At 42.6% G+C, this 18,922-nt stretch overlaps 1 protein-coding gene across 3 annotated transcripts in view; it reads left to right on the top strand.

The window, feature by feature from the left end:
* The first annotated feature begins 298 nt into the window (after positions 1-298).
* LOC142803889 (membrane metallo-endopeptidase-like 1) overlaps positions 299-18,922 on the top strand; it is a 48,866-nt gene continuing 30,242 nt past the window's right edge. The window contains exons 1-4 of one of the 3 annotated variants that reach the window (XM_075890162.1): positions 300-935; positions 2,101-2,385; positions 14,257-14,394; positions 15,803-15,982. In XM_075890162.1, the coding sequence (XP_075746277.1) occupies positions 14,350-14,394; positions 15,803-15,982 (225 nt within the window). In that variant the 5' untranslated portion in view covers positions 300-935; positions 2,101-2,385; positions 14,257-14,349. Of the gene's footprint in view, positions 2,386-14,256; positions 14,395-15,802; positions 15,983-18,922 lie in introns of all 3 variants that reach the window. The other 2 variants (XM_075890163.1, XM_075890164.1) reach the window with 2 other exon arrangements.

The following is an 18,922-nucleotide window of genomic DNA, read 5'->3' as shown; positions in this document are numbered from 1 at the left end:
AAAATTGGTCGCCATTGCAGTTGGCTTCCCGCCAGTCGGTCGCAAGCAGCTCAGGGCCGTCCGCTGGCCGCGGCAGCAGACTCACGTTTGCGCGCGGCACTCGCTCGAGTTAAAAGGACCGCATGACCATCGATTTCTTCGGCGCTAGCTCCCAACTAGCTCGGCGCTGTTCGCGGCAGCGGCCAAGCTTATACGCTTGCTCTCCCTTTCGAAGTTCGCCGGCGGCAAACACACCGCGTGCAGCCCCGTGTTTGGCCTCGCGTTCGCTTGTTCGAGCTGAGCGACGTCGCTAACGACTCACCGACTTCTTAGTGGCACGGTGGTTCGCGGAGTTGTGGCTCCGGCCGCCGCTCCTCTGCTGTTGCGCTACAAGGATCGAAATGAGTCTTTGACGTTGTGTGACATGTCGGTGAAATTAGTAGCATGTCCGATGTCACGCATGTTTTCATTTCATCTTGCACGTATTTCTCATATGCATTTGTAGTCATCCTCTGTCACGTGTGACTCACTATTTTACATACTTATTGTGCAGCCGTGGGCACATATCGTGCTGAAGACTGTGTGCGCTGGCGTCTGCGATGCCTGTCATCCATCTCTTTCGTCAGAGCTCCTTCAGAAGGACTGTGCGAGATGTGAACGTAAAGTTATTTGTGTGTCATATTTTAACGCTTGTTTTTATATTAACGTGCACTTGTCATATGCGTGCATCTTCATCTTCTGTCACGTGCGTCTAACTATTTTTACTATGTTATTGTACGTGCAGCCGTGGGAACACAACAGGCAGAAGGCTGCGTGCGCTGTCGTCTGCAATGCCTGTCATCTATCGCTTCCGACGGAGGAGCTCCGCAAGGAGTGAACAAGATTTGACAACGAGACTGGACTAGTACACTTCACCATGAGTTCACTTAAAAGAATGGAGAAACTTTAATGTGAATGTAGGAAAATCAAAGATTTCGATGCTTCACTTTTGTCGTTTGTTGTTGCCGTGACTGCGAAAGCAGTTACACATAGGTGGCTAACTAATTTTTCGCGTGTTCTTTTCTGCGCAATTTGTTGCTCACTGCGCAGAAAAACAGGTGAAAAAAATATCAGGCCTGGCGGAAAATTAACAAAAAGAATGTTTGAACTTGGGACAAAAAGTTAATCCGATTGGAGTATTTGAGTGGACCAACCGTTCGTCCGGCAAGGAGCAACTGTGATGACTAACGGTTGCCCGGTAAGGTGTAAATGTGGGGATTAACAGTTGCCCTATAAGATGCAAGTGTGAGGATTATTGTTAGTCTTTTGAGGTGAATTGTGGGACTAACGGTTACTCCCTAAGGTGTAAACGTGAGGACCAAATGTTAGTTCTTAGAGCTCATCTGTGGGGACTAACTGTTAGACCCAGTGCCGTTAGTCCTTAAAGAGATTAGTGGTTGTGGTAGCCCCATTAGTCCCCAAAAGGATGAACCACACACCCTTTTAACACCCTTTCGCCTTAGAGTGTGAGAGATATTGCACTTCGTGGTTAACACTTATACTGCGTTATTTTATTTTATGTTGAGAGTGGCAAGTTGGCGTTTTATGTGGTCGACCATCTGGATTGCTACATGCGAACCTCGAGCATTATTTATATATTTTAACTAAAAACTGTAAACGCTACGAAGAATTCAGTTACCTGATTAAGTAGAAAAAATAAATTTTAGGCACAACAGAATATGCGTTACTTATTATAACACGGTTATGAAGTGGTACATTCAAACGCTCGTCATCTGCCATGAAACAAGAGACCAAGTGATCAATAAAATTATCACCATGCTAAAAATTTTGATACCAGGATGAGGAATAAATACTCCGAAATTACGGAGGAGTAACGAACATATATCGATCATTAGGCTATACGGTTGACTGCATTGCCACGTAAAGCGCCAACTCCGAAACTTTCGTAGGTATCTTTAACCATTTTGTGCCGGCAATATTGACGAATATGAAGGGTGCGCAACTAGAATGCCATCTATTCTTAGGCAACAAGCTCTTCGAAGTGAAACAAGAGTTTCCAGAGAATAACAATATACGCAATGACCTGCAACTACATTATACGTTTTCTGCCTTTACTAACAGGCTGACAAAGTGGCAACACTCGACATTCCGGAAACACCAACGATCAAGCTATCGTGGTCATCGGATGACAATCGAGAGCATGCCAGGAATACCTCGGAAAGCACACCTAGCGGACAGGCGCATGTCGTTCCGATTCCTCATTCAGACAGCAATGACTGCACGGGGCTTACGTGCCGCTTACTGGCAAATTGGTTGCGCGAAAGTACCGACTACACCGTTTCTCCGTGCGATGACTTCTACAAGCACGTCTGTGGAAAATACCGAGGCTACAACACCTTCTTTGACGTACGTGAGCAATGATACCAACATTTTCCTTCTTTGATTGCATTACACCATTCCCTTTGTCAGATGCTGCATTTAAAGATTACAGAGGCTTTAATTGCTCAACATAGTTCAGTAATCCTTTTGTTTCATTTCACCGGCAAGCGAACGCCAACATGCCGGTTTGATGACAATAATAGTGGCCAGAATAGCTCGCCAGCCTTCACTACCGACGACAAACACATATATTAGTGTTTTCAACGGAAGTGAAATTTTTCTTTAGCACGTAGAACTGTGCCTAATCACTATATAAAGGGACTTGTTAGTATCTTCAATACAGTACATGCGCGAGTTTCTCTGTGAGACTGAGTATGCGCGTTGAACGCAGAATCCTACGACGACGCGATCAATAAAAGTCACACGTACGCGCGTCCTTCTGATAAGGATTTATATAGAGCTGGATTACATGTTTATGGGCGCAAGGAGCTGAGATACGCACAGAGACTTATTCATCGAGGAAAGATCTTTCCTTCTTCATGACCTAAAAAATAGAGTAAGCTACGCATTAGTGGTGCGAACACTGAGAAAGTAGCTGAGCTGTTGGCTTTCTCCCCTTTTCCTTCTTACTACTCCCTATTGCTTCTCATCCTCCCCTCCCGCCCACACTCGCTTTTTTACCTCCTTGCCACAATATACCCTAACACGCTGCGCTAAGCTTTCTCTAGGCTTGAATTCTCTTCTAATTACGTTCACACACTTTATAAAATCACTTTTGTTTCCGACCCCCTAGCTAAACCATAATTTACATCACTGTGCTAACCTTCACTTCTACTCTTCTCTACACTCCTCAATCTCTCATCGCTTCACAATACCCTGACTCACTTTTCTTATACAAATACTTTACGATACAATGTAGGAATTGGCTGTGCATTAGCCTCTCCCCGTCCTCCATTTCTTTCTTCTCACCCTCAGTGAATCATCCTAACGCTCACTCCCATCTCCCAATACCTTTCTGTATGCATTCGTCTTCCATAATCTCTCTTCCTTTTGCTTTTACTGAGCCCTACATCACTTCTGAGCCCTCTATGTAAGCCTCCAGGTTTCCGCTCCGTAGATAAGTACTGGCAAGATGGAACTTCTATATACCTTCCTCTTGAGGGATAGTGGTAATCTACCAGTCATGATTTGAGAGTGCATGGCAAATGTGCTCTGCCCCATTCTTATTCTTCTAGTTACTTCAATCTCGTGGTTTGGCTCCGCGCTTAGTACCTGTCCTAAGCATACATACTCTTTAACAACTTCCAGCACATCTCTACGTGTCACTAAGTGTTGTTTTCTGCCGAGATTGTTGCACATTACTTTAGTTTTGTGCATACTAATTTTCATAACTACTTTTCTGCGTTCCAAGTCGAGTTCAGAAATCACGAGTTGTAGTTAGTCTCCTGAGTTACTCATGAAGGCATTGTCATCAGAGAATCGCAGGTTACTAAGGTACTCTTCAAAAACTTTTATCACTAACTCTTCCCAGTCTAGTGTCCTAAGCAGCGAGTGATGGAAATGAAAATGATAGGTGTAACTTTAAGAGACAAGAAGACAGCAAAGTGGGTCAGAGAAGAAACCGAGGTAAAGGATATCATGGTTGAAATCAAAAAAAAAAAGTGGACATGGGCCAGACACGTAGCACGCAGGCAGGATAACCGGTGGTATTTAAGGGTAACTGACTGGATTCCAAACGAAGGCAAACGCACGAAGGGGAGACAGAGAGTTAGGTGGGCCAATGAGATTAAAGAGTTTGCGGGTATAACATGGCAAAGGAAAACACAAGGCCGGATTCATTGGCGAATTATAGAAGAGGCTTTTGCCCTCCAGTGGGCGTTGTCAGGCTGTTTATGATGATGATAACATCATTCCTCACCCTCACACTTCTCTTTTGCTGCCTATATATGCTTTGAATGCCCCCTTAACCCTTAATATCCTTTATTACTCATTTGCTGTGTTATACTATGCTTCATTTTGACTTAGCGTGCGATGGCACAGCTAGGATGAGATATTGTCTGTTCAATTGGCTCTCCCTCACTCGACCAGACAAAGTGGTATAGGCCGAATGGAACAGGCAGCAGTTTAAAAATTACATTAATATTCTCTTGTGGACTACCTAAGAATATATATATATATATATATATATATATATATATATATATATATATATATATATATATTGGTTATGGCACAACGGGAGCGTTGTCAACAAGGATAAATATATTTATTTCCCAACAGTTTCGGGAGGGGTCCTCCCTTCATCAGGGGATGAGTATAACTCATCCCCTGATGAAGGGAGGACCTTCCCGAAACTTTTGGGAAATAAATATATTTATCCTTGTTGACAACGCTCCCGTTGTGCCATATCCCATACCTTTACGAAGACTAACTGGCCCATTGATTCATTACTCCCACTATATATATATATATAATATTCTTTCGCGTATGCGCTTACGAGAGTTCTGCAATCGAAAGTACGAATGTGTGAGCCGGTTCCTACTAAGCGCCTTCTGAGAGCACTGACCGTTGGGCGTGTTGGTGTTTTATAGTGTTTTCACTCCATCCTGTCCAAAAGTCGATATAGCATAAATCGCTGGGCATCCTCTGTGTCCGTTTGTTTCCGCAGTTGACTTTGTATTTCGTGTATTCGCACTAGATTGAAACATGAATTCACATGAAATCGCTACCTTACTCTTGCTTGCTACACACGCAGTGTCATCAAGTGACGCGAATGCGAAGGTTTTTTTTTTAGTGTAATCTCCATGATTTTACCCCCCACACTGTGGCGCTTGCTAGTTCTACGAATAATTCTATATTTTTTCATGTTATCGTACTTGCAAATCTCTCATGCAAGGTTGTGGTTGTTTGGCATCGATGAATATTGCTTGCCTAATATATCACAAAGTTAACGCATTGGAGTGGCTATCAGCGAAATACTATTTCCAAAGCAGAAAATACTGACACACAGTGTTAGTTTTATTATATATGAATGCAGGCTGCTTCGGACAAACTAATACAAACATCCCGATTTAACAATTTTGGTCCTTTCTGAATGTGAAATGCATACTGTTGATGAGTGCTCTTATTTTATGATGTTAATATCTAACTAGCGACTAGACGTTTACCACACGAGAATTTTCAGCGCACTGGAGAATGAATTTTCCCAATACATCGCCGCAGGACATATGAAACTCAAGACAACTACTCCGAAAATATCCCTTAGACAAGCTCGATTTCGTGTGATGCAATCCACTTCCGCGATTCTTTTCAACTACAAAAAACAATTGCATAATCAAAACGTTTCGATGCAATTATCACAAAGCAGCCCAAGTAGCGCTCACGATCATAGGTCGTCAATGATCGTTGTGCAGTGAGCGCCACGAATCGTAGTTCTGTGAGTCTCAAAGGCATTCTTAAGCATATATATTCGCAATATTGAATTCAGCCATTACGTGTTTTATCGGTGCATTCTTCTTAGCAAGCAAATGGCAGGTTGTGCCGAGACGGGCGTAACATTTTAAAGGCGTTCAATTCTCGATCGCACCTAACACTAGTGAAGTAAATACAGCACTCAATATGTAACCCGCAGTTTACGGCATCGAATCCCACCCAGTTTTGGCAGCCATAATTTCTGAAAAAGGGAAAATATAGGTGTACGTTAAAGAACCCTATCTTATTCACATTTCCAGAACGCTTGTTTATGCCTTCCAAGATAATAATACCATGTTATTAGAGATTTAAATAAAAAAATAGCCCTATTGTTACTGCAAGCGGATACAAGTCCGGCATATATTATGCCTCACACTGACTTCAGGAATGTGGTCGCTGTTGGGCTGACTCAGCGGCGGCGTAAAGAATGGTTAGATTTCGCAAGTCAATTGTCATTGATCTATTGATTAATATGTGAGGTTTAACGTTACGAAACCATCACAAGATTATGAGAGACGCCGTAATGAAGGACTCCGAAAATTTAGACAACCTGAGTTTTATAACCTGCACCCAAATTTCAGCACACGGGCCTGCAGCATTTTCGCCTCCATCAAAAATGCAGCCACCGCAGCCGGAATTCGATCCCGCAACCTGCGGGTCAGCGGCCGCGTACCTGAACCACGAGAGCGCCGCGGCGGCGCTTGGCCACTTGGCAGCATAAACGGTATGGTCCTGTTTGTGGCAACAGACGCTTTTCCAACACGGAGCCCAACAACAGAAAGCCCAACGCGGAGAGCTGGAAACCAAAGAGTGACAAAATATCTAGTAAAAAGTCGGAAAACAGCTATCATAACGAAAATGTTAGCCCGCTTGTGACTCTGTTATCCGAACGCACGGGACATGTCATGCAAGGTCGGTGTGGACAGTTGGTGGGTCAGTGAATGGAAGCATCATCGTGTTCTTACGCAAAGTAGGATTTCGGCCGAATAAGAGAGAGAGAAACATAAAGGCGGATAACGAGCTATCACGTGCGAGGCCGTATTCTATACACTAATGCGAAAATATACCCAGTCTTTTTGTTCGGCCAACACATACTTTACCAGAGTATCGGGTAATATTTTGGTTGATTTGTTCTGTCAAATTCTTCGTCTGAGCAATGAAGGCATGGTTGGCTTATCTTCGGTCGACCAAGATTTGAGTATGTAATTGATGATGTCAACTGGGGAGGCACTGCGGGCTTGTTGGTGTTCGATATTATGTCTCTCTGTTATGTGTATTCTTCTCTGTACCATCCTAGATGCAATAAACATCAGGTCATTGATGAACCTGAAAAAAAAAAAACGCCACGCCTGCGTGGAAGATGCAGCACAGTCACAGCGAAAGTTAGAAGAGCGGCCTTTCTGAGCCTTTCAAAACAATCATTAAGTAACGACTGCAAACACTTTTGCTTGATACCCACGAGGGCAATAATATTGAATTTTTCGGGGTAGTAGGCTGGCATTCGCTATGCTATTTTTCGTTATTCTACTAAATGACGAAAAGTTTGCCCTGTCAATCGCGCAGCTAGTTCGAATTGTGCGAGCAATCCCAAACCGTGTAGCGTATTCTGTGACAACGGCGATTCATTCATTTCCCGAGACACACATCGGGAACTAACCGGGCAAGTTGTAGCCGATATGACAAAACGGCTCATACTCGCTCATGTGAAACAGCTCACGTAAATGTTTTTTTTTCAGTTTTAGCCCATTAGGTGCAAATTTGGATGAACTTCCGTAAATGCCAAAATTTTGCACAACATTCTAAGATACTCAAAATTACATCCAAAAAAAAGTTCTTCCTAGTGAGCTTCGTTATATATTTTTAATATATATATATTTACATAATTATTCATTCTGACGTCAGTAATCTTCAACTTTAACCCGCCGCGGTAATTTAGTGGCAAGGTACTCGGCTACTAACCCGAAGGTGGCGGGATTGAATCCCAGCTGCAGCGGCTGCATTCTCGATGGAGGCGAAATTTCTGTAGGGCCATGTGCTCAGATTTAGGTTGACGTTCAAGAACTCCAGGTGGTCTAAATTTTTGGAGTCCTCCAGAACAGCGTCTCTCTTAATGATATGGGGGTTTTGGAACGTTACATTCTACATACAGATAAATCATCATCAATGTTCAATTTCGACACATAAAAAGACAAAACATAGGATAATAATGCACGCGCAATTCGTTTCTAGCTGCCTTCATTTCGAGCAAAGAAAAATTATACTTATAAAGTTTGTCCTAAAAGGTGGCGCGTCGAGCGACACGCTGAACATTCCAATGATTTCACTAAAATGATCAGTTACGGATTGACGCTGCACATGGGGGTTCATTGAAGACGCGTAGACCATGGAGAAGCTTCAATATTTTAGGCGCACTGTATATTGCTCTTTCTTTTTCACTGGTCTGAGGGACTGGCAAAGCAAATTGCGTTCGCATAAGTAGACGCTGCGCCCAACGAAGAGTAAGGTTTTTTTTTCTTAATAAATGACGCCGCACTGCGTTACTATAGATATGCATGACCAGGTTATGCGTAGGTCCTTGCAATGAGAAGCAGAATGACCTGAGGAAAATATACAGTAAAATAAGTGATGAAGTGTTGCGATACCAACAGGGCTCCTGATACAAATGCGGCGCATCAGTGACCAAGGCCTAACGGCTATTTCATGAATAAACGTGATATACTGGCAAGCCATCCGAGGTTCACTGTGCTTTTGTATGAGTGGTTTGCGGAAACACTCCCAAGTGAGTCTGGCTGCGGAGCACTTAACGTAACAAAACTGTCCAAAGAGGCAGTAATCAGACAGTTCACATGATCCCTGGTAAAGGAGAAGTTATTTGGCGTATGTACAGTACCTGGCGAAAAGCGAACAGGATAACACAGAAACGTGGTGAAGACTAGATAGTGAAGTCATGCATAGCATAAAAAGACCAAATAGAGTGCTGTAAAGAGCAAAAATAGGAGATGATATGGGTAGAATTGGTGCTCATAAAGATGTGGTCGTAAGATGACGTCAAGAGGTCAGGCAACCAGAACTGCAAAAACAACTGAGGTCTCAGACTAATCTAAGCTCACACACGCTGTATGCATTGTAAGAACGCAAGGTGTGCCGCCATCGATACACGAACGGGAGATAATGCTGGGGTAAGGACTTTCCCGAGACTGCGAGAAAAGTGTACGTTCATTACTAATCATTGCGTTTCAGCTTCTGTAAGCGCTCAAACAGGCACATCATCCACTTTTTTATCGAAACGTCTTTGTCATGTAGCCACAGCCATCAGATAATTTCCTCTTTCGTATGTCAGTGAAGTGTCGCCTTTGGGAGCTGCACTACTTAGTTTTCCTATGATGCACGGCGATTAATCGGCGAAGGTTAGTGACGGGTCAAATGCTACACAGACCTTCGCTTGGTTCTGTAGTTTCGGCAAGCGGTAGTGTCGTGCAGCCGAGTTTCGCGCATCAAGGTTCACTGGGGCAGCGCGGGGATATGCCGCACAAATATACGATGTTGAATGATAGTGAAAAATAGCGGCGGATGCAACCTATTTCGTTGCAGTTCAAGCATATAGACGTGCCATCACGTGTGCGCCAATGAATCACGTGTGGGCCAATGAATATTATGGTGCCCAAACTATAGGCCCCTTGTTGGCTGTACAATTGAACAGCGGATATCGCGGGAACGACGTAAAGCACACATTGGCTGAGTAGCAGCGTTGACCACTTCTTCAAAGAGTGGGCAATCTCTTATGGGTTCTTCAGTATTGCAGGATGCCTTGTAGATAAACAAATGGAAACCGTCACCAGAGACGCTTTATGAATGTGGCTTACAGTAAGGTTCCGTAGAGATTGGTGCGTGGTCCCAAATTTCCTTCTGGGTAGCTCATCGGCGTCCAATCGGCTTTCAGAAAATGTGTTTCAGTTTTAATGTTCATGCATCCCAGCTGGTCAAGATCTGCTTGTGCACATCAAACCACACACGCGCCGTTTTCCTGTACAGTGACTGATATTTTCAAGTATCAAATTTGAATCTCACAGCTTAGCCAAACTTGCGTGCTCTTAGTGAGGCAGCTCATTTTCGACGTGCACATTACCAATTTCACAGAAAGTAGCACAGTATAAGGGATGAGGGAAAACATCCTGGCTGGGTTTAGTTCTTCTTGCGGAGGCCTTATAAACAGGGCTGCCTGTTTACAAAATGCACTACAAAGCAGGTGCCTACTGGGAGTTCTTTGATGTGTTTCGAATATATGCCCTGCTCCTCCATCGGATGAGGCTGAGGCGACAAAATAAAAATGCATTTAAAACAATTACTCTAGTGCAGCTAACGGGAGTAAATGAAAACCAAAGTGGAGAACCAGTAATAACCCAGTATCTCTTTACCGCACTACATGCGTGACACATTGTACGCTACAAACTTTCGCAGCTGATTTTTGAACACTTTTACAAGGGTACAACAAGTGAAAACCTTCGCTTGTTCTGGGATAAACGTGAAGAACCAGAAACTTCTTATGTTTTTAAATTACCAATAGGTTCTAGATCAGATTGCCGCTGGTTCACGCCAGACATAAAACGTGCGCTGAAGAAAAATAAAAAGGTTTACAGACAAACAAGACGCTCGAACTGGCTTCTAGATTAGGAAACCTGCGAATATGTTTCAGCTGTAGCAAAAAGAATTATTCTTCAAACCAAATATATATTCTTTAAAAAACGCTACCTAGCCTAATAATTACAGACACCAATTTTTTTTAAAAAACTCTAAACGCCAAAAACGACCACTCAACACCTGTATTGGGGAGAGAAGAAGGCAGCACCTTATCTAAAGAACACCCTGCTGAGAAATTCAGTCACCGCTTCACTGAGGTATCAACTAACAAACTTGCACTGAATTATTCTCTCGTAATGCAACATATGCCAATTCAAAGTCCTTTTTCTGCAAACGTAATAACAGAGCATGGATTAGGTAGCGCTATCTACCGACTTTCCGTCAAAACCAATCGCGGCACCGACGACATCAGCGCGAAACTTCCTAATAAAACTCACCAACATACAGCCCACATGCCTGGGTATATTTTTAGCAATCCCATGACTCTGGTAGTGTACGAGATGACTCAAACTCTGATAATGTGGTAGTTTAGGTCAGGTAACAGCAATAACCCCAAGAACCATAGGACAATTTCATTAACGTCCAATTCGCGCAAGTTACCAGAGCACATCAAACCCTCCCAGGTCATTCGTCATCTCAATCATAACAGTTTCTTTCTTCGCATACCAGGTGGTTTTAAAAAAAAGTAATCATCTCATATTCAACTTTTTGAACTAGTGGCAGAGCGGCACACAGCTCTTTATATATCAATCTGTATCGATGTGATTTTCATAGACTTTCCCAGGGATAGCGGCAGCGTTCTTTATAACTGCCTGATGATAAAAAGAAGTCACCTCAGCCTTGACCATAAAACAATTACTTATATTCAAGAATTTCTGAACAATAGGTTTCCGTCAGTAAAACTTTACTATATATCTCATCCAATCTGAGTAACATCTGGTTTGTCATGAGGCCGTGTGCTGGGCCCTCTTCTCTTGAATCAGGTTTTTCAATTGGTCGCTATGCAGGTGATTGTAATTTTTACAGAAAAATACCTTGCACAGATGACACTTCAAAGCTACAAGCGAATCTCACGAGGCTAAAGGAATGGTGCAGCTTATGGCAGATGGAAACTTCTGTAAAAAAATGAAAAACTTAATGCGCACTAACATCACTTCTGCACGGTTTAGCTCTTACATAAGCTTAGTAGAAAAAAAAAACAAGCTATTTAGATATTTGGACGTAATACTCGCTTTGCATGTAAGCTAGACTACACACATGCATCATATTTTTATTAAGGCTCTCAATAAAGGTGCTTGCATTTTACTCAGAGAAGTCCAAGACTGAATGCTTTTGATTCATTGATCCGGCCATCTTTGGATTACGCTTCATGCATATGGCGACCTTACCAACTCAGTCTTGCTAACATGCTCAATGTTTTACAGAATAAAGCTGCTCAGTTTATCTTGCCATTCTAGTCACGTTACATGAGTTTTCGTTACTGAAAGCAGAACTTAGCCGTATCAATCTTGCAATTTGCAGACATAATATTTGTATATAGTTCACTCGCTTTGTACCAGAAGCCCAACCTGCGCCCGCCCCATCTCATGGTGGTTTTTTAACGTTTAACCTCACATATAAAATTATTAATCCCGTCTCATACCTTTGCAGCCCGTCATACCTCAACCCTCCTGTATCATGAACACAAGTTGGCCCTCTTTTTATCAAGGGCCAACAATTTTCTAAATTACGCATCATCATCAGGCATAATCAAGTGGAACCCGCTTGCATCAAAAATTACCGAAATAACAAATAATTTCATAGTTCACTCGATGCTGCCGGGCTATTTGTATGGCGAGGAACAATGAATCCCTGTCTGATTTGCCTCGCTTGATTTATTTACAGTTTTTGCTATATATATTGTATTTCTTCCATGTATTTTCATACGTGCTGTTTTTGTTACTTTTTGTTCGTTTTTGTTCTGACAAATATCAAATTGAGTGATGTTAATACATGATTGTGTAATTATATTTACTCGCTGCTTCACTTTTTTTGTTCTATTTGCTTTGTTCGCTGTTTATGTCGTTTTAAATGCATTTATTCAACTAAATACCTCCTTCCTCCATACAAAGTACAATTGCGTCTTGAGAGTATTGAAATAAATAAATGAATAAATAAATAAAAGACAAATAAATACACAAATAATTGAGGTTTTGTATGAAAAAGAAATACTGTACTATTTTGGGTCACTGAAAAGTACCGTAGAAAAGTAATATACGCACTTACTTGCATTGGTACCTTGGAGCCTACTTCTACCCTTACTCTTACCAGTTACGTAATAGTGTCTGCGTCTGAATATGAGCTCTTTTTATCCTCATAAATGACCGGTTGATTCCAGCGCTAATATTTATCACTGCTCTTGATATTACGCACACGTTCAGGCACGACCGGATTCCAATTTATTCATTCATCCTTTGCAGGCACACTAACCTAGTGCTTCAAGTATTTGCATATTAAAAAATGTTCGCACGCAGTAGCATGTTTTAGGTTTACACAAAGCCCACACAACATAATTTTCAGTGAAAAATTTGGCACCGTTGTGCCCCGTATATCAAAAGTCTTCGTTTGTTTTTTTTTTTTTAAATCTGCAGTGAACTTCTCGCTTGAAGAATGTTTCGGTAGTTTCTCTTTCGAGAAGTTATTCTTGCCATCTGTTAAACCCTCACCGCAGAGACGGTTCTGGTTGTCTAAGTTCTGTACATGAAGATAAATGCGCGCCGACTAATATATCTACGTGAGTGGTGTCGATTTACTATGGCTAAAGAAAAATGAATGTTTTTATATATAGACTAATGTCTGCACTTTACCCTAGCGAAAAACATTGGCCTGTATCTGCATGTTACAATGTGAATGTCGTCGAAAGAAGATAGTCTTACGTCTGGAGAGAGTGAACGAAACGTTTGTTTGATGTTCTGCGCAAGAAACTCGGTGAATGGTATTCTGGATGTGATGCGTCAGAGTGCCTCGAGCGCGCAGCGGAGGCGAACGAGCGCATCGAGCCCCGTCACCTGTGAGATGTGAGCGCTATCTGGCAGTTATCTTGGAAAAGAAAGCGCACGGCGGGTGCGCCTGTCTTGGAGATGAGAAGGTGTAGAATGCAAGGCCACGGGTAGGTGCCGCCACCGTGTCATCTTAGCAAAGCATTGGACACACTTGCCTTTTCGTGCAAGCGTTACATTATCAGCGCAGCGTGATAAACACTACGGTCCTTAGGATTACTTATGTATGCCTTTTCTAGTATAAAGGCACACACAGAATATTGAAGTGTTGTTATAGTGCCTCAGATTAGCGCAATAATCGCTTTTTAATTGACATTCGCAAGTATGAACGCTAATTCTGGAGCAATATCAGTGGGCGCTGCGGATGGGTTCCACCTTTTGGGGTATGGTTTGGTGTCGTTTGCGGTACCGATAAGGGCGGACAAACAGACAGATGTGCAGAAAGACAGACAGACAGACAGACAGACAGACAGACAGACAGACAGACAGACAGACAGACAGACAGACAGACAGACAGACCAAAATTTTTGCGTCGTAGGTCCCCAAGAAAAACTATTTTCTTTAAACAAATTGTATTCCGTGCCACTTTGCTATAAAGTTTGTCGGAATATTCACTGTATAGCAGCAACATTTCTTCGGCTATACGCTGCTCAGAAAAGTCCCACCCTCGCCTTAGAAATAACATATCGCTTCTGTACACGCGAACATTTTTTGTAGAAGTGGTATAACAATGTACCGCGTAATTTCACAGGTACAAAGGGACTTGGACTTATCCATTCGATCCTACCTTTTCATTTCGGAAATACCGAAGTCTAACCAACTTTCTTGGCAGAAGGCAGCCGCGATGTATCACGCCTGCATTTCTTACACGTCGTCGTATGAGCCAGAGGTAAGCTCAATTTTCGGGTCTCATCTTCATAGAAAGTTATAAATTTTTGTTTCTAACTAGCACATCGTTTAAAAGAAGGTCATAATGATAACAAAGTTTGTAGACACTTTCGATAATAATAGCTGCTGCTATAACGAACTGAAAATGCCAGAGGGGAAACAAAAAAAAGCCAGCGGCGCATTGTGAATCCTATTGCGAAACGAGGCGTCACTCGTCACTAGCGTCTACTGTCATGTTTGATTATGTGACCATTAAGACGCTGGTACTGGCACTCAATAGGCATTTTTCAGGGAGGCTTACGGGAAAAATGCTTTACGTGTAAAGGTGAATGGCTGCCGGTCTTTAAGAGAATAAGGGCGCACTTACCATTCATGATTACTTAACAAAGAAAGCGATATAAAAAAAGCCGTATGAAGGAAAAGAAGCCCTCCGCTGTCAGGCCTCAAACGTCTGACATACGAACTCTATTTGACAGGCCGTAGGTTGAACCTTTATATAATGTGCATGCAGCGACCGAATCCAAGTTTCCGTGATCCGAGTCATCAGCTAAACAGCGTTACAAGGCCACGGGAGTCGCATTTGCGAACAGAAGCGATGTGATAACTAACTCTACTCAATGCTCTCAGGTTGGATAATCAATATATTTGGACTAAAAGGCTGCCTCGCTGGCATGTGCTAGACACTTCGAACACAAAATCATCTTTAATCTGTCATAGAAGATATGTTTAGAGCAATCCTACATGTACGTGCTGCCAGATTCCTGTGACACGCATGTACAGTTCGCAAAAGGCGCGGTAACGAAACGCTGTGGCTGTAATCTAAAAGCGGCATGTCTATAAAACCCACATCAATAGTTCAGCATCATGTGATTTGACATCAACTGAATTTGGATAAAAAGAATTGTCAGTTCGATTCACGTTTTTGTTTTACACTTTTGTTCGCTTTTTCCCGATTAAACTGTGCATGTCTAAGAAACGTGTATATCCGACCTGAAAATAAAATGCTGAACCACAGCCCTCTCTTTCATTCCGCAGCCCTCTGAGAGTGCGAAACACAGATTTATGACTTAATTTTATGCTTCTGAACTCTGATGTCTGCTTAACAGACAACTAAGCATGCTTCGGCACTTAACCACCCGTATATATATTGACATGCGTCTCAATCCCAGAACGACTTTGGTCGCTTGTAGGGTAAGGACTACAAATTCTAAAGAACATACGCTACTTCGATGCACACGCTAAGTTTTTTGAGCAACTTTCTGCATTATCTTTGACGAATGGAGACTTAAACTCCGCACACACCATAGATGTATTGATATGGTGCTGTGATTTACGCTAGCCATGTGCCTGTACGAATAAATTCTCGTAACACTATGTTAATTGATGTTTTTGACCTGCTTAATTTGTAGACGAAGTACCTCGTGCGGTGGATGGTTTCACTGAATCTGGATCTTCTTAACGAGACAAGGTTGATGAATGTCAATCCGGTCGAAATGATGGTGCGCGGGTCCCTCGACTTTGGAGTGGAGGCTATTCTGTCCATTGTTTTGGAAGAAAAACAATTTGAGGACGGCAAGAGAGTGGTGACGGTGAGAAAATGATTTTTCGCCTTCGGATAAGCATAGATCACGAAAACGAATCAAATAGTATAGTGTTGCAGGAAAGACTGTATTATACCTGCGATGACTGACCGTTATCGTTCCCATGACATGATTTTGCGAGTGTGCATAGACGCCAAGGAAACGTCACCACTTACATACAGCAGCACAGTCTGAACCATACAGAGAATTAAAGCTGCTGTGTTTGCTCTCTCTCTATCTCCTCTCTTTCTCTCTCTCTCTCTCACACACACACACACACACACACACACACACACACACACACACACACACACACACACACACACACACACACACACACACACACACACACACACACACACAGATATATATATATTTTTCGAACTTCATCAGAGGGTGTTGGTTGGGCTGGTTCACAAATCATTGCCTTTCCTTTCAACACAATTGTGAGGTTTATCCTGCGCGTAGCTGACAATGTGATGAAATCATTGTTCTTGCGGATGTTTGCAAGAATCTGAGCTATGTTTTCCACTCTTGTCAAGACAAATATTCTTGGTCTAAAAATACTTCGTACTGGTCACTTTGACACAGTTTCCTGTCTAGCAGAGTTATTTAGGACATTCACAAGGCTCTATTCTGAAAATACGTTGATTTTCCGGTGTTTTCTATAAACTACAATTCTTCTAAAGCGGAAATGTCAAAAGGAGCAGAGGCGATTATTACAAGTTTATTAAGGCTGGGCGGGGGCAGAAAGAGGCAAGAAGCGTCTTTATTGGTGGCGAGAAATTTGAGAGGGCTGTGACGCTGTGCTTATTGTAGTTGCTTAGGAACGATGGTTATAAACTGTTTAGTTCGTTATTTGGTTCGGCTTAGATTGCTTTGCTTGCTGTGGTCAAGGCGTCAATTTGAAATAACGGCCGATTTCCTGGATACATTTGACTGACGTTTAAACACGGTTCAACATAGACATTCAATGGCCTAATGGAAACTTTATAATCTGGAATACACCTATGCCCTCAGCTCCCCTTACGCCGTCAGACTTCTTAAATTTATCGATGCGATGAATGTCCATTTAGATGCACCAGGTAATTTCACCCCTAAGTGAAATTACGGTGCCTCATGCGTGCAATGTCGATAACATTGTCGGGCTGACATCAAAACTACAGCGAGAAACCGATGAGTACCTGATCCCATCTGATACGGAATCCCATCTCACCAGCACACCCGTTGAACTTGCAGTTGTCGTGACCCGAGATACCCTTGAACGTACCAATATTTTGCAAGAGAGCTCCATTAAATGTAGAACAGGTCTGTTAAACTCAGGAATGCGGTCTACTAAACACGTACTTTGTCTCAATAGTTTTACTATACGCGCTAAAAAATCTGCATCTATGGAAGCTTCTATCTCAATGACCATAGCCAACACCACCGTTAAAAGCGTTGAAGCTAGGGTCCTCAGCGTTTCTTCATCAAAACCCATTTTCTTTCTTGGGTGCCTGGACAATGCTTTCTACAGCGTAAGAAATCACAAGTCCCCAACCAACTTTGTTACCTTGATTTTATTTAAACAGTCATTTGGAACAGTTTTAATCGCAACAAAGACGAATCTTTCTCACTCCTTGATGTAAAAAAATGGCAGCATTTCCACGGGGTGGATGATGGAGAGGGGTGCGAAGCATCCGTCCGTGTATTCGTTCTTGCTTCCGTCTGTCCATGCGTCCATCTATGCGTCCACCCATGCGCTCGTCCATGCATCCACCCTGCGTCCGCCCATGCGTCCATCCGTTCGTGCAGCTATCCGTGCGTCCGTCCATGCATCTGTCTGTGTGTCCATTCGTCCATCTATTCAACACTCCAAGTACAACAATCTCACATCTTTTCATTATATATTCCGCATATAGAAGCACCGCCATCCAGCAGACATTCCAAGGACTAAAAGAGAGGTGGCACACGCACACTTTCTTACGGCTGGCGCTTCGTGTCTACTTCCCACCTTTAACCACTTCGAGTTCATGGTATATACTAGTTCACTGTATTCATGGCACTGCGGTTCAACGCTCGCTAAACCTTTCTGAAATAAAGGAGGTTACGTCCAGCAAGTATAACGTAGCAACCTTTTCTTGTCAGATACTGCCCAATGTACATGCCAATGGCTGCTAATGGGAAATGAGAGACAGAAGAATTTGGCTTTTAGTTAACGCGAACGCTGCGATTTTGTTATTGTTCAACAACGCACAGGATAAATCTCCCACCGGCACCCCCTTGGAGGTCAAAGCGTAAGACGTGTTACGTACTGCGAGGGACGAACGGGTGCCGCTTTAAGGAGCTTCGCCCCTAAAACTGCGTACCTTAAAATACGCCTTCCAGACTTGAGCGCGATATCAATATCGTGTTCAACTTGTTCCTGGTGCGTATTGATTTCAAAGGGCTGTATCAGTGAAGCTTCCGAATGGGGCTGCCATCTGTGGTAGTATGATTCATAACGGGCAATGGTGCACGAGAAGTCTTCTCTTTAAATCTTGAAGTCCTCATAAACACTTGTTCTGGAATATACACTTCTAGCACAAAAAATATTTCTGCGGTAATACATAATGCATTGTGAAGCATGTACACAGGACGCGTTGTTTTGTAAATTGCAAGTTACTCCCACTGCTTCCAAGCCGAGCAAGCTATTTTCAACCTCATTCTCAACAGACTCGCAGCTATGTGGTCGAGCGCTTGCTTGCCATGCTTTAGACCACGGTTCAGTTCTTATCTGGACCCAGAATTTATTGTTATTTATTTTATTCGCATCTCAATTTGTTTTAGTTCACGTCACGCACAATACACTTTTTCGCTAATAACCAACGACGCAGACACCGGAATTTCTGTGAAATGAGCTCTTTAACGCTACCACTATAATATTCGGGTGAATGACACATTTTGTAAGTATTCAGGTGAATAGAGTCA

Source organism: Rhipicephalus microplus, chromosome 3 (genome assembly GCF_043290135.1).
Source record: "Rhipicephalus microplus isolate Deutch F79 chromosome 3, USDA_Rmic, whole genome shotgun sequence".
In the NCBI taxonomy this organism is placed as follows: domain Eukaryota; kingdom Metazoa; phylum Arthropoda; class Arachnida; order Ixodida; family Ixodidae; genus Rhipicephalus; species Rhipicephalus microplus.
This window is presented reverse-complemented; position numbering and strand designations above follow the sequence as displayed.